We start from the raw sequence: 12,547 nt of genomic DNA on the forward strand, positions 1-12,547 counted from the left end.
CGACGACGTCGTCGCCTTTTCTTTGGGCACGGCGATTTCGAGGCGCGGGCGGGCAATCGCACTCGGGCGCGCGGGCGTCGGCTTGACGTCCTTGGCCAACGACAGCGGCGTCGGACACAGCTTTGCGATCATCGATGGCTTGGGGCTGCTGCGGATGCACGGGTTGGGGCTGCTAATGGTTGATGGCTTCGGGCTGTTACGAACACAAGGCTTGGGGCAGCTTGGGACCGGGCTCTTGGTGACCGACGTCATCGGGCTGCTCATAATGGACGGCTTCGGGCTGCTGGGGACCGAAGACTTGCCGTTGGCGATGGACGAGCAAGGGCTGGTGGTGGCGGTAGACTTGGAGCCGTAGAGCTCGCGAACATCGTCGTCGTCTGAGTCGCTGGCGTCACTGCTGCTTCTGCTGTGTGTCGGCGTGTATGCTGGCCGGGGGCTGGGCATCTCCTCGGGCGACTCTGGCTCGAGCTGCTGGTTCATAAACTCAAAGAACTCGTCGTACTCGTTGTTGAGCGACTGGATGTTTTCCAAGTCGAGGTCGACCGATGTGACGGTCTCGTCGTCCGAGTGCATGCTCTGTGTCTCGCTTGACTGCGAAACACTCGGCAAGTGGGCCAGCGGCTTCCCGGCCAGCTCCAGCACATCCATGGTCGACGCGACCGAGCACGTGTCGACATCCTCTTCTTCAATCGCAGGCAGTGCGAGGAACGACGGACTTTGCATTTCGGCCACGTCATCTGCTTCTTCGTCGCCATTGACGTGGCCGACTTCGTCGCATGTCTCTGTCGCTGGCACTGGCGACGCGTCCAGCTCGATGACAAGCTCGGGGTGCGCAGTCAAGGCGGCCATGTAGCTTGGCTCGTGCTCGAGCTCGATCACGATCTCTGGCTGGGCACTCTGCACGGGCGTGCCCTCGAGTTCGATGACAATCTCAGGGTGGTCCTGGCTCGACGCCCAGTCTGAGCGCGGCACAAAGCCATCGTCGTCTTCGTCCTCGTCGTCCGAGTCGCACTCGATGAGCAGCTCGGGGTGCTCGTTCTGCTTTTGGATGGCGATCCACGCCGGTGCATCTTCGAGCACGAGCTCGGGGCGCGCCAGCACGGCGCTGGCCTCCACGTCCGTCTCGGTCTCCTCGGGCGCCGGCTCGTCGCTCTCTGTCTGGTTGCTACGCCGGGCTTCGCCGCACTCGAGGCAGCTCGTGTCGACAAAGTCGGAACTGTACCGATGCGAGCAGAGTCGATGCTACAAGACGACTATTATGAGCCTCAAGGAGGACGAGGCTGCTGGACGTACGAGGTGGACCATGCCATGGAGCTTCCGGGCGACGTACTCGGGCAGGATGGGCCCGTCCGTGGCGAGGCTCTCAAAGACTTCGACGAGGAGGTCCTCGAGCTCATGCGTGCAGTCCGACATGCTCGGGCAGCGTGTTTGTGTCCCAAGCGCTCAAAACGCCGATTGTTCTCCGCGCAAATCGCCACGCGCCAGCGTTTTCCACTCGTTCGACGTGTTCATTGGCTATATGAGCCAACATTTCCAAGCATTTTGGCCAATACGATACCCGCCAGTGCCCCGTGGTTCGATGGAGCGGATGGAGCCAATGACGCGGTCGAGTGGCGATGGTATGTATCTCAGCCATGTCTCAATATACCATAGTTTATGCATATCGTCTCAATATGTTTATGACCCAGGCGAACGCCGGAGCTCAATGCTGAAAGATGTGGCCATAGACATAGGCTTCACAAGAGCAGGCTTGCATTTCATGGCATTGCACCATGTAGGGTACACTAGAGCGGCTTGCAGCCGAGGGTCGTGCTTGGTGCAGTCGCGCCCATGCAGACACGGGTGAGAAAAAGCGGGTTTGGCTCTATTTATACAGTCTGCGCGGTTGGAACATCGAACCCTGCACGCAACGCCTGTACCTACAAGCGAATGCCGCTGGTGCATGCTGTAAGGAACCTCCACGAGAGCAGTTGATTGTGGTTGTCCCGCTAGCATTGCAGGAAACGGGCAGCAACGAGAGGTTGAGAGACGCTTTCGGGACGCCATGGACGGCGCGTCATGTTCACAGGTCGACAAGTAGCCGGGTGCAGTTGATGGACAAGGGGCGGGCGCGCAATTTGATTCGTCGACAGCGGGCGTCGCTGGTAACAAGGCCAAAGAAGGCGTGGGAGGTCCAGCACATCCCGGTCTGGAATCCTGGAAACAGTGGCACGTGGTGCACTGTAGTCATTGACCCAAGCAGCGACAGCCACAGATCGCACGCACCCGGTCAAACCATCAGTAGTATGCAGCTCCTTTCTGGCTACTCGGAACCTCTCTGGCAGCTTGCCCTCAGCTGCGCGTCCGTCGTTGCGAAGCTAAAGCTGCCTCGCCGCACGGCTACAGTGTAGCTCGCCTACACAAATCCTCCGTACCGTAATGAGGCAGGCGCTGTGCGCAGTGATAGCTCGAAACGTGCATCGACTCGTTCCGCCCAAGACTGGTCGTTTCAATCCCACAAGTGGATTGGGTTCGTGGACTATGGCCATGCAGCGTACTACTACATATGTATGAGTAGAACGCAAAAGCAATTTCACCGATATCACCAACCACCAAGCAACAGCTCCAAGTCGTACTTGACGAGGTTGGAAGCGCGAGCCAACATGCTATGTTTGTCTACCAACTTGACATTAGATGTTTATTTTAGTTTAGGTACTATTTAGTTGAGACATTCATATGTAGGTTGGCCATTTTATATTGAAGTATGGTACTAGTGTACAGTGGTGCTGTTGTGTCGTCGTCAGCGTCCTTCGCGGTCGCTGGGGTCATCGGCTTGGTTGTGGGCTACTCGTCCACGCTGTGCGAATAGCAGCGCCCTTTGGCTTGGGCGCCCTTGGCGCACCCCTCGACGCTGCAGCGCTTGCCGCCACCGTGCGTCGTGCAGAGCCCCTTGCCTTGGCTGCTCTTGTTGCAGCCTGGAAGCGTGCAGCGCGCACCGCCGCCATGCGCCTTGCACATGCCCCGCGACTGCACCACGTTGCTGCAGTGGGGAAACGTGCACTTTTTGCCGCCGCCGTGCTTGATGCAGAAGAAGCCCCCGACGCTGCAGGTCGTGCAGCCGACCGCGAGGCAGCGCTTGCCACCGCCGTGCATCTTGCACAAGCCTCGGGACCGCACGCGGTTCTCGCACGTCTCGACCGAACACTTTTTCGGGCCCTTGTAGCTGCGGCGGGTCGGGCTCGTGTGGAGAGTGGTCGGCGCGGGCGGTGGCAGCACGGCGGCGCTGAGGAGCCGTTCGACTTCGTCCCAGTCTTGCGGGTGAATGTAGTCGGCGTCTAGAAGCGAGGTCTCGAGCTCCACCTTGAGTGGTGCGCCGTCACTAAAGAGCCAATCGATGGCAGAGACCTGGGTCATCTTGCTTGCTTGTTGCTGCGTCGTCAATTGGCAATTGACGAGGCCACGGACGACCGTCCACGCGGGCACACTATCGCAGAAGAATGCGGAATTGAGAATTGAGAATGGAGCTCATATTTCTTCCGATTCGCCCTTTGCGTGAAAAGGGCCAGCCGACTGACTCGTCAATATGCGACTTCTGGAAAAGTTAGTAGCTAGGACGTTTGATATTGAATACGCGCAATTCGCACCACGAGGAAGAAGAGTGTCACACATCGATGGATCTGCAGTCTTGAATGCCGCAAGCCGAAGAGCTCGACACAATCCAGAACTCCAGTAACCACATCAGCAACGAGGCAGCCACCGCCAGTAGCTCGACTTTTCACCTCTAGCGCTCTATTGCGAAGCAAGCGACGTTCATGCTCTGGCTTCGAGTGCCTACCTCGTTGCAGGTCTACTCCGACCGTACTCTGTGCGTCTCGGCAACGAGCCTAATATCGTCACGGAGTGTATAACATCGTCGGGCGGTTCAATTATCGTGGTCATTCCACAGCGCGCTCCGTCACGATAAGACCTTGTCTGTGTAGTGAAGCGGGCGTCGCGAGGTCGGTCAGGTGCTCGCGCATATCGATCCAGCCTCCGCGTGCATTTTGCGAGGGTTCTGGTTGGTGGATGAGCAGGGGACGTACTTTCAAAGTTACCTTGTTAATTACATTACAGTTTCTCTAGCTTTCTTTTCTACGGGTTATAATCTCCTACTATATCATCATCTTACGCAGTGTGCGTTGCTTGGTGCTTGTCGTCCGGGTACATGAGCCGTCGATGGACGCCGCGGTGACCCGCGCAGCTCAAGAGGCAGCTCAGCGGCGACGGGCTGAACCGGGTTGGGCGAAAGTACTGCAGCGCGAAATACGAGTCCTCAAAGAGCGCGACAACCTTCTGAAAGGCAAAACTGGCCGCGCTCACATTGCGCTCGGGGTGGATCGGGTCTTCGATGACCATATGCGCCTTCACAAACGGAGACGGCCCTTCGTCGTGAAGCCGGAAGATGAACCCGCCGTTGCGCACGCTCATGCCGCTCTTCTGGTAGTTGAAAATGCAGCCAAAAAACTCGAGCATGCGCACCGCGTGGGCGCCAAGACACACGGGCCAGTGCGATTGGTCGGGGTCTTCGCGCTCGTCGGCCGACGTGTCTTCCGTGTCGGCCTGGCTGCTCGCCACGCTCACGGCTTCGAGGTGGTCGTCCTTGCTTGACTCCTTCATTGCGATCGACGCGTAGCTGGTTGAGGCCATCGCGGGATGACGGGTGGCCTTGGCGCTCGAGCTGCCCACGGCCACGGCAGCGTACGACAACGTCGTAAACGGCTCGGTTTCGACGACCGACGCGTACGATTTCACAGCCGACGGCGCCTCGACAGGCTTGGTCGGCAGCTTCTTTGGGGACGGCGCAGTAGCAGAGGGCTTGGCAGGCGACATAGGCGTCGTTGCCTCGACTTTGTCAGTGTCTTCGATCGTGATGGCTTCCGACGGCAATGACCCGGACGCATAAATCATCGCGGCCTTGAACGCCGTGGGACCGGCACTACGTAGACTATATGAGATTTACCATCTCTTCAGGTCGTGTGCGCACCGCCACAACTGCGAGAAATGCACAATCATAAGCACAATCGAGTACGAGCTGACGCCGCCGCTGTAGCAGTCGTTCAGCCCGCGCTCGCGCAAAAGTTGCTTGAACACGATTGCCAATGGGTACAGCTCCGGCAGTTCGTCCACAAGGCTCTTGACAAGATCTCTAAACATCCCAGTCGTATAAGCATGCCGGTATCGGCAGAATCAAGGGTACCGCGCCAAAAGTCCGCTGTGCGTGTTGGACGACTCGAACGTTATGTCGATTGGCACGGACGAGTCGAGGCTGACAAGCTTGAGCAGCGGGATCTTGGCCGTGTCGACCATCACAATCGACTCGACCCATTTTTCGCTCCGGAGCTGCGCGGCAAGACGCTTCAAGTGCACGACAGGCGAGTCGGCCGGGTCTCCGACTCCCTACAACCAAAGCACATGGAGTGATTCGGTTCGGCAGAAACAGTACGTACGAGAATGACCAAGTCAATGTCGCTCGTGGGCAGCCAAATGCCCGTCGAGTACGAGCCGTACGTGTCCACGCTGGCGTCGGGCCAGAGCTTGCGCACGCAGTTGCGCACCATCTCGATCGTCTTTTCAATGTGGATGGCCATCTCAGCCACAATGGCCTTGGTGTACCGCGCATACTCGACAATCTCCTTGTGGAGGCTACAACGGCGGTCAGTCTCGAAGGCGCACATGGCAGCTTCGTACCTATCGTGTAACTCCGCAGGAAAGCAGGGCTTTGAGAGCTCCGCGTCCGTCTTCCAGCTCGGCTGCTTCGGGCCACGCGCCGTCTCTTGGCGCGAGATCGTCAGCGCCGGGGTGGGCTTGATCACGGGCGCGGTGAGCACAGGAGGAGGCGTCAGCGCAGCCTTCTTTCGCTTGACGAGGTCCGGTTCAATCGTCGGCAACACCCAGGCGCCAAGCGTGTTGGTGGGCGTCTTCTTGACCTTCTTGAGGTCTTTGTCTAGGCGCCATGTCAAAGGCGATGGAGGCGCGGAGCTTGTACCCTTCTTGGCGCTCGGCTTGGTCGGCGGAGGAACGGTCTTCTTCTTGCTAGCCGCCGTCATCGAGGAGGTCGTCGGGTGCATACGACGACGTTGCATGACACCAAGGGCAATGTCGGCTCTCCTGCGGCAAAACCTACTCTGAGTTCAATGGTGAGTTTGCTGGTCGGCCAGTTGGGATGGTTGGATAAAAAAATTCGACACCGACTGACTTGATTACCGAGTGTATTTTTATTGCAGCCGTAGCCTAGGTTTCTATGCAGCCTGTATTAAAATGCGACGCGCACCAGGTGCTGGATCCCTTTAAAATAGAATGCTCTCGTGGCCATGGCCAATGTATTTTTATATTTGCAGCGGTTCGTATTAATATAAGCGCGTCGCGTATTCTTTTAATACGCCGCGTGGTGTTCGTGGCGATTCATCCGTGCCAACTTTATATTATTATTGCCGACGAGGTTTATATTTCTGCCAATGAAAGGCCGAAAGCACTTGAAGTTTGTATGAAAGAGGCAGAGAGGAGTGATGTGGCTGCCGAGTTGGCTGCAAAAGTCACAGGATTTGCCACCGCCGATTACGATAGCCAATATGCAGGATAGCACCATTTGTGGCCGTCGACGAGACCATCGGAGGGTGGGCTGCACAGTGGGCCTTATCTCCGGAACTGCCAACTGCAGTGGACGCCCGCGACGAGCCATCGTCCATCGTCAAGCCGGACGTTGGTCGGAGCGTTCCGTCGCAACGAGCTCGGATACAGTGTACCTTCATGGATGACAACAGCTGTTTGGTCCTGTTTCATACGCTGGAACTTGTTTAGGGATCAATACAGTGTATACGCGTGCGCTTAGTTTAATTGGTTTACTCGTCGTCGTCATAGTCCATCGAGTCGTACTCTTCGTCTTCGACGTTGAGCTCGAGCATGAGCGTCTTCATGCGACCGAGCACGTTGGACGCCGCCGTGACCGTAATCGACGAATGCCGCTTCATGGCCACGAGTGCAATGTCGCGCTCGCTCGTCTGCATCGGCTCGGACTCGTCGAGCGCAAGGACGATGCTACCATCAGCGACATCCTCGAGCTGCGCTTGGACCTGTGGCGTCAAGTGCTGGATCCACGCTTGCTTGGTCGACACTAATCCAGCGCACTCTTGAATCCCCACGCGTGTCCAGATCGAAATCACATACCCAAGGACGAAAACTGCGCCATGTCGACGGACAAAATGCGTTCGTGAAGGTGCGGCATGATAGCGTGGAGGCCTTCGTCGAGGAGAGAGTACGCGCCTTGGTGCACCTGGAACGCGGCCGTGCCCGCCTTGTGCGCGTTAAGCTTCCCGGTAAAGGCCCGCAGCACCTACGACTTGATCGTTAGGTTGAGGCATCCCTTTCATCCGATTACCTCGGCCACGGCCGGCGTCACGTAGTGCACGTCACGCGTCTTGGAGATCTTGACGTGTTCGAGGAGCTGGTCCTCCGAGAGGTCCAGCGCAAACCGCTCCACGAGCTCTCCATAGTGCTTGGGCTCAATCGCAGCGTAGAGACCGATGCGCTTGACATCCTTGGCCTTCTTGGCCGTCGAAGGCGCACCCGTCGACGGCATCGCTGGCCCCACAGCGATGCGTGCATGTTCGGCTGTCTTTTGGACCACGGCGACGAAGAAGCCGTGCGTGTCGTTGTCGTGCGGCAAGACCCGACGGCACCGGTCAAGGTGGAAGCGCGCGGCTTCGGCCTTGGTCGGCGCAAACATCGACGGGCGGAGCTTGTACGTGCGGCGGTTGGCCTCGGACGCAGCGTCGTACGACGCAAACGGCGTCATCTCGTCGTTGCAGACCTTCCACGCGCTCACGCCCGCGCGCGTCTTGAGCTCGGGCACACGCGTCGACGCATCGACCAGCTACATACCGCATGAGCCTCGTTCGTCGCATCAAAAACGGGTACCTCGTAAGCACCGTTGCTGCCGCGGAGGAGCTGCGCGACGATCGCTTCGTTTTCAATCGGATGGAACGAGCGCGTGCAGTAGACCATGTGACCACCGACCTAGGTTCACGCTCCTTGTCATGCCTTGTCATTACGTCCGAAAAGTACCTTGAGCGAGTGCATCGCCTTCTGCGCGAGCTCGAGCTGGGTCGCATGGTGGGCGAACGCCGCCGTCGGCGTCCAGTTGCGCCACTTTTCCGGGTACTTGCGGATCGAACCGTCGCCCGAGCACGGCACGGAGCAGAGCACGCGGTCGAAGAGGAAGACGTCGGCAGCTTCTGGAAACTCTTCCGTCTAGCAAAAGCGTTGAGATGCATGACAAAGAACGTCGTGTATACCTTGTGCGCCGTGACAACGACGTTGGACGCATTGCCAACCGTGTGCGCGACGACGCGGGCGGCTTTGGTCGCGCTCGCAGCGTCAGGCTCGTTGATGACGAGCGCACCCGTCGGCGCCTTGGACTCGGCGTCAAGCATACGCTCCACAAACGGCGCCGCCCGACTCGCGCCCGACCCGTGCAAATCGAGGACCTAGTGCACATGTGTTGTTGTATCGGCTGAGACAAATGTAGAAGTACGTTGTGATGCGGCTGGACGTCCAGGAAGCGGGGCAGGAGCATGTTCATGGCCTCCTGACGCAAGACAGTCCCGATCAGCGTCTGGTCGCGAATAAAATTGTTGATCGCTTGGAGCCGCGGCGTCTTGCGCAAAAGCTTGCTGTCCACGTTGATCTATAAGAACGCATATAAGCCGATGGAATGGAGGTCCGAAATACCTTGAAGATCGAAGGGTCGTATGCTACCGCACCGAGAGAGAGCGTGCGCTCGCCACCCGTCGGCAGCTTGAGCACGGCACCCGTCACGTCAAAATCGCAGTCGAGACTGCCCTTGGCGATTTCGCTCAAGCTCGGAAACGTTTCTACAAAGACGTTCGTCCAGGAGTGGCTGTGGAGTGGAGCTACCGTTGATACGAAAGTACACGGACGGCGGGCTCTCGAGCACGCGACTCAGCGTCTTCCACTCGTCCTTGGGCAACTGAAAGAGGTCGCCGTAGTAGTCTTCAAAGAGCGTGTTTTCGCGGCCAAACTTGCGCCACACGACCTTCTCGGACCGGATCGCCTTTTGCTGCATCGTCTTGATCTTGCGCTGCTCGAGCGACTCGCCCGGCACCGCCTGCTTCTTGGACGGCGCAGGCTCGTTCGCAATGTACACGGGCTTGTCCGACTTGGTCTTCTTGTTGGCCTTGGTCTTCTTGGCCTTGGGCGCCGGCTTGGCCGCGGCCTCGCCCGTAAAGTCACGCACGGGCGCGTTCTCAAGCGACGCCAGTGGCACCGCCTGCTTGAAGTTGACGTGCGAATCGTCGTCGCTCGAATCGCTGTAGTACGCCTTGCGCTTGATGGCGCCTTGCGGCGCGCCACCCTTCTTGCCCTTGGCCATTGTTGGTTAGCACAAACCTGAAATGATTGGCTCTCCCCATCCGACGAGCTCGCCTCTGATTTGTCGGTTCGTTTTACGTGCGAACGAGTGGAATTATACGATAGTCGTGCAAATATCCGTAAATAAACGTAAATAGACGGTAGCAATGGTGGATCCGCCCGGCCATGTAGTAGAATTGAGTTGTCGCGCCGGAAGATACATGACCATGAGTTGTAAACCACTCGATGCTCTATTGTCTGCATGATATGCGCTGTCGTATCCTCCAACGGAGAATGGCTCACGTTTCCTCGCAAACGGGCAGTAACATCACTCGATGGTAACCACAAGACACCACACGACTGCGTCGATGTCCAGCTTGGTCTCGCTTCACACGTTGCACATTTTAACTACCAGATCAGGCGAAGACAGTACTGAACTAATGTTTCAAGGTGTGTCGCGTTAATTTGGGGCGCCAGGGTTGTTGCAAGCGACATCCAAGTTGCCCGGCAATCCAAGCCAAACTGGCTTGGATGCGCGTTGGCTCAGCCAATGCACCGTGTCAATGCATTGTACCGCGTTGGACTTTTTGTGGGGCATCAATCCTCTCTGTGATCTGAGATGGAGCAGATAGTAGTCGATGCGACTTTGCGATCATCGCCTCCGGATGTTGAGAATGCGTGCAAAGCGGCAAGATCGGTCCGAAACGTCGAGAGACGAGGAGCAAGTTACCTCGCCTTGTCAAGACGGCGTCGGTGTTCATCCATATTTAGGCGTGTCTGATCCGCACTGCATTTGTCTGGGCTCGTGAGTTCGGCTGATGTTTGAGAGACGCAGCGCTACTATCGTACGCCAATGTCTTTGTTGCAAAAGGAGCGCAGGCCTGCATGGGCCTTGGGCGTACCATGTATCCTAGGGGTTGGGTGTGCGTATAATCGCTTGTACACGCCGCACTACTCGTCGCAGCCCCGCACACGCGTGCCACAGGCCATCTGCGACGGGCCGCTCATCACGACACCTTTATCAAACAGCGACGTCCGAGAACGTCCGTGGCGTTTTTCATCAACACAAGGTGTCGCTACGATGAATACGTCCGGATACCAATTGTGTATCCGGCAGCGACGCCGGCCCAGAGTGCACGGCGTTAATAAGGGGTTAATTCCGCGCTTCGTGTCGCTGTGATGCGCTTGACGAGCCTGTTTTTCTGCGTATTCATGGGATTGCCGTGACTGCAACGCTGGCGGTCGACAAGTTAAAAAACGTCTATCGGTCTCGCTTGCATCGATGCGGGGTGGCGTTCTTAAAGTTTGGAGCGCGCTGCTATCAACATCGCGGCACAGTCGAGAGGAACCCCGTATATGCGCCATTAATTGTTACCATATCGTCTTCCGTTGTTCGCATGCGACGCAATCTGCCCTACCACACAGACACCTTGCCCACGTGTCTGTTCATGTCGATAGTAGCGCCCCCCAGTATACGAATATGTCACCACGAAGCCTCGTTGCGTGTTTTTATTAATAATCCTCAAAAATCGTGCAGATAAACCGACGTTGACCACCAGTACACGTGCCGCAATTTGATTTCTTAAGTTTTACAATAATTCCCTTAAAAGCACTGCACGACATCGATAGTATATTAGTCGACGTTGTACCCATTAAAGTGACTGCGGCAAAGACCGTCCGTCTTTGCGATATGCTTGCAGCCAGACCGCTGGCACTGGCGATGCTTGGCTTCGTAATAATAGTGTTTCATGCAGAGACCCCGCGACTTGGCGGCGAGAGTGCACTCGGCCATCGAGCAGAGCCGCTTGGAAGCCATGACTTTGGTGATGGGCGAAATATCCTGAGCGCCGTCGACTTGCTTCGCCGGAGGTCGCACCACGTCGCTTGTGCGAAGCTCGCTCTCCATCGTTTGCTGGGTCGGTACGAGGGACTCTTCCGGTGTCATTTCGGCAGCCACATCCTCGATCATCTCGGCAGCCACGTTGGTCTCGACTGCGTCGGGCTCATCAAAGGCATCGTCGAAATCTGGCGAAGCGACGGACGCGTCATCGTCTGCACCACCGATGGGCACCGAGGCATCCGCCGACCGCGTAGGATTCGAGCCGAACGGGTGGAACGACGCCACTTGGCGAGGTCGGCCGCGCGGTCGACCGACCGGCCGCTTTACGGCCGAGCTCTTTCGGAGCGGCAGCATTTTAAACACGGACGGTCGCTTCATGCGCACCTCGGTCGAGGGCGGTGGCTTTGCAAGAAGGTGCAAAAGGGCGTCGGGCTCCGTGACGACAAACGTCACCATCGACTGGCCTTCCGCGTGCACACTGAGCGCGTCCCGCTTGCAGCGAAAACAGAAGTCGACTGGGTATCGCTTCCGGGGCTGCAGCTCCAGAGACCGAATGTGCTGCGTGCAGTAGTAATTGCGGACTTGGGGCGCACCGCACGTCTCAACGGCGCAGAGATCGAGGGCCACGTACATGTGGCTGCTAGGCTCTGGCTTGCCGCCACATGCAGAGCACACGACAAGCTTCTTCGCCTGGCCAGCGTCGAGCTGCATGCCAGCGCCCAAGATATTCATCACGCGCTCGGTCGGTCACTCGGCTGGAAATTTTGAATGCTATCGCCGCGGCCGGTTCATATTTTTATCCGGATAACAAAATGGTATACGGATTCTACCCTGTCCGATAGGGTCCTAACGAAGCAACTCGATGGTCTGGTGCGACTTCCTACTATGCCATGATTGCTTACTGTCAGGACCAAGTCCTCACCACATAGCGTCAGCTCTGGAGTTGATATCAGCGCGATATCCCACCTCGCTACTGTGCAATTTGAGTCGTTTAGAGGGCTGTTCAAGAACGAGTCGAAACTAGACTCGCAACCAACGGTTTTATGGTTCCAGATTTGCCCCTTGTTGACTGCTAAAAGCTCGGTAAAAATAATGACGCCTCTTTTCAGGAGTTGAAAAACTTTTTGACGCGGCGAGACATATTTTAGCAAAAGCCAACCAATTTAAACAGTGGGGAAGACTTCCGGGAAGACTTCAGGATTCTCGAGCCGATGGCGCGTTACTACCTACTTACCTACAAGTACAGTACCTCGACGCACTCGACCTTTAACGCCGATTTCTATTGCGAAAGGGTGGTCGGGGTAACGTTCACGTTACACTTAA

The 12,547-nt window shown here is 57.2% G+C and overlaps 5 protein-coding genes across 5 annotated transcripts in view; all 5 read right to left on the reverse strand.

Moving 5' to 3' along the window:
- SPRG_18945 (hypothetical protein) overlaps window positions 1-1,413 on the reverse strand; it is a gene marked incomplete at both ends in the record, with an annotated part of 1,839 nt that extends 426 nt beyond the window's left edge. The window contains 2 exons of the mRNA XM_012339424.1: window positions 31-1,242; window positions 1,294-1,413. Of these exons, the coding sequence (XP_012194814.1) occupies window positions 31-1,242; window positions 1,294-1,413 (1,332 nt within the window). The remainder of the gene's footprint in view (window positions 1-30; window positions 1,243-1,293) is intronic.
- A 1,410-nt stretch (window positions 1,414-2,823) lies between these two features.
- SPRG_00866 (hypothetical protein) lies at window positions 2,824-3,393 on the reverse strand (the record flags this gene model as incomplete). The annotated part of the gene is made up of 1 exon (XM_012339081.1): window positions 2,824-3,393. The coding sequence occupies one exon, from the start codon at window positions 3,391-3,393 to the stop codon at window positions 2,824-2,826; it is 570 nt and encodes a 189-aa protein (XP_012194471.1).
- A 750-nt stretch (window positions 3,394-4,143) lies between these two features.
- Window positions 4,144-6,086, reverse strand: SPRG_00867 (hypothetical protein; the record flags this gene model as incomplete). Its single annotated transcript, XM_012339082.1, has 6 exons — window positions 4,144-4,954; window positions 5,003-5,164; window positions 5,216-5,415; window positions 5,466-5,661; window positions 5,707-5,962; window positions 6,005-6,086. 6 exons carry the CDS (start codon window positions 6,084-6,086, stop codon window positions 4,144-4,146), a joined length of 1,707 nt encoding a protein of 568 aa, XP_012194472.1.
- Window positions 6,087-6,812: 726 nt separating this feature from the next.
- On the reverse strand, window positions 6,813-9,406 carry SPRG_00868 (hypothetical protein; the record flags this gene model as incomplete). The annotated part of the gene is made up of 9 exons (XM_012339083.1): window positions 6,813-7,129; window positions 7,183-7,348; window positions 7,394-7,888; window positions 7,933-8,031; window positions 8,080-8,265; window positions 8,310-8,501; window positions 8,549-8,701; window positions 8,746-8,888; window positions 8,932-9,406. The coding sequence occupies 9 exons, from the start codon at window positions 9,404-9,406 to the stop codon at window positions 6,858-6,860; spliced, it is 2,181 nt and encodes a 726-aa protein (XP_012194473.1). The 3' UTR covers window positions 6,813-6,857.
- A 1,592-nt stretch (window positions 9,407-10,998) lies between these two features.
- Window positions 10,999-11,981, reverse strand: SPRG_00869 (hypothetical protein). The gene has a single exon (XM_012339084.1). The coding sequence runs from the start codon at window positions 11,954-11,956 to the stop codon at window positions 11,018-11,020; it is 939 nt and encodes a 312-aa protein (XP_012194474.1). The 5' UTR covers window positions 11,957-11,981; the 3' UTR covers window positions 10,999-11,017.
- Between the last annotated feature and the right edge of the window lie 566 nt (window positions 11,982-12,547).

This window comes from Saprolegnia parasitica (assembly GCF_000151545.1).
Source record: "Saprolegnia parasitica CBS 223.65 unplaced genomic scaffold supercont2.2, whole genome shotgun sequence".
NCBI classification, from domain to species: Eukaryota; Oomycota; class Saprolegniomycetes; order Saprolegniales; family Saprolegniaceae; genus Saprolegnia; species Saprolegnia parasitica.

Excerpts from the sequence above, each read along its gene's own strand:
- SPRG_00869 (XM_012339084.1), bottom strand. The coding sequence starts at position 11,956 with ATGAATATCTTGGGCGCTGGCATGCAGCTCGACGCTGGCCAGGCGAAG.